Source organism: Panthera uncia, assembly GCF_023721935.1.
Source record: "Panthera uncia isolate 11264 chromosome E2 unlocalized genomic scaffold, Puncia_PCG_1.0 HiC_scaffold_20, whole genome shotgun sequence".
Lineage (NCBI taxonomy): Eukaryota > Metazoa > Chordata > Mammalia > Carnivora > Felidae > Panthera > Panthera uncia.
In genome coordinates, this window is record NW_026057589.1 from 24,110,849 (window position 1) to 24,112,946 (window position 2,098).

General features: G+C 60.0%; 1 protein-coding gene across 1 annotated transcript in view; it reads right to left on the minus strand.

Moving 5' to 3' along the window:
* Positions 1–2,092, minus strand: part of SLC7A5 (solute carrier family 7 member 5) — a 32,991-nt gene extending 30,899 nt beyond the window's left edge. Inside the window, exon 1 of the mRNA XM_049622640.1 lies at positions 1,533–2,092. Coding sequence (XP_049478597.1) covers positions 1,533–2,076 — 544 coding nt within the window. The 5' untranslated portion in view covers positions 2,077–2,092. The remainder of the gene's footprint in view (positions 1–1,532) is intronic.
* Between the last annotated feature and the right edge of the window lie 6 nt (positions 2,093–2,098).

Below are 2,098 nucleotides of genomic sequence, written 5' to 3' on the forward strand. Positions count from 1 at the left end.
GGGGGGGGGGGGGGGGGGGGGGGGGGGGGCGCCAGGCGGCTGGCAAGGCTGTACCCACCACAGTCCCCCTGCAATCCGTCTACTCAAACCCAAGAGCTTAAAAAAGTAAGGGATTTATTTTTAAAGACTAGAGAACAGGCACTTTAAAGATACTATTTACTTCACTACGTTCTAGGCCCAGACGTTAAATCGCCTTGTAATAACATTGCATCATAAAGTCGTCCTGCCTTTAGACGGGCTTTTCCCTACACGGCCCAATGTGTCATCCCATAAAAAGCCTCATCTCAAACCTACCAGAAGCCACGGGTTTCCCTGTGTTCAAGCAGATCGACTATTGCTGTAACTCTCCCTAGATTTAGACCAATGTTTTTCTTAAGCTGAGATTCACATCACTGAGCGAGACCGCCCCAAAAAAGGCAAATAACGCTCCTTCAGCCGGCGTGGCTGCTCTGTTCAGGGTCTCGGCAAAGCGTGTGATGTCAGGCAGCCGAGCAGAGCTGCACGTGGGGCTCTGCTTCCTGGACTCCCCACTGTAGGAAACGTGCCTCCCCCTACACTCCAGCGTGGCTCCCGTGGGAAACCCGGTCCACACACGCCAGAATCCCCGTGGCACCAGCAGGCACTGACGATCAGAAGCCACTCCCAGTAACGGCCCGGTCCCTGAGTCTCCTGGCTGGGACCCCGGCCCTGAATGCCCAGAGCCCTGCTCACCCTGGACCTGTACCCACTATCAACGTTCGGGCAGATCCTCAAATCAGGCGGCAGGCAGTTCTGGAAGGCTGGCTGCTTCCCCCTTGCAGGGCCCCTAAGAGGGGGGCCAAGGGGCGGGTGTAAAAAGCACCCCCAGCCGAAAAGGACAGGAAAGTCACAAGGCATTTGGTACAAATGATTTCTTTTGAAATCCCACGAGAAGACTTTTGGAAAGCACTCATGGGTGAAGAACGAACCAGGACTGTGCCCACCAACATACCAAGACCATGCCCAACATTAGGAATATGACCAGGGGCTGTTTCTCTGCACAGCTTGGGACCCCCGAAACCCACCCTCCACCCCCAACACACACAAATCTAATTTGCTGCCAACTCCCCCACATTTACTACTTACTTTGACACTGCTGCCCAAACCAGCAACTCAGAATTCTGTCCCCACCGGTTTTGTATGAGCCAGCCTCTGCTGACTCCTGATAAGACGCTTTGGAGAGCAGAAATGAATGAATTTTTTTTTTTTCTTTAACTACAATTTTTGTGATAAGCGGTCAGCACTGAGAACCTCAAACGGTAAATACGTTTTCAGACACTACCCGGAGCGGACGCTATCCAGAGGCAGGGACGTGTGCTCCAGCCTCTGAATGAAGCGGCTGAGGAAGGGGAACGTCCCGGGGACCCTGAGGGCGGGGACCCTGCTGACTCACCGTTGATTTCCCAAGGCACACGAATGAATGAGACCCACGTGGGTTCTGGGAGCGGCGGCCTCGGCCGCGCGGCGCGGGGCACCCCCGCCCCCGCCGCCGCCACCCCGAGGTCGGTACTTACGCACGCAGAGGCAGGCCACGAGCTTGGCGGCGTCCTCGGGCACCGGGCAGGTGGGGAAGAGCGGCTTGAGCAGGTAGGTGGCGAAGACGAGGGCCACGATGTACTGCGAGGAGGGCCGGATGATGAGCAGCTCGATCCAGAGCTTCAGGAAGGCGGGCAGCGAGCCGTAGACCTCCAGCATGTACGCGTAGTCGCCCCCCGACTTGGTGATGGTGGTCCCCAGCTCCGCATAGCAGAGCGCCCCCACGATGGAGAAGACCCCGCACACGGCCCACACCACCAGCGCCAGCCCGGGCGAGCCCGCCTCCTTGAGCACGCCGGTGGGCGTCACGAAGATGCCCGAGCCGATGATCGTGCCCACGATGATGGCCACGCCGTTGAACAGCGTGATGCTGCGCTGCAGGGTCACGCCCTCCGCGCCCTCGGCGCCCTCCGCGCCGTCCCCGCGCCGCGCCGCCAGCATCCGCTCCCGCGCCTGCCGCTCCTCCTCCTCGGCCGCCGCGGGGGCCGCGGACGCGCGCCGCTTCGGGCCGGTGCCTGCCATGCCGCCGGCCGGACCACGAGGC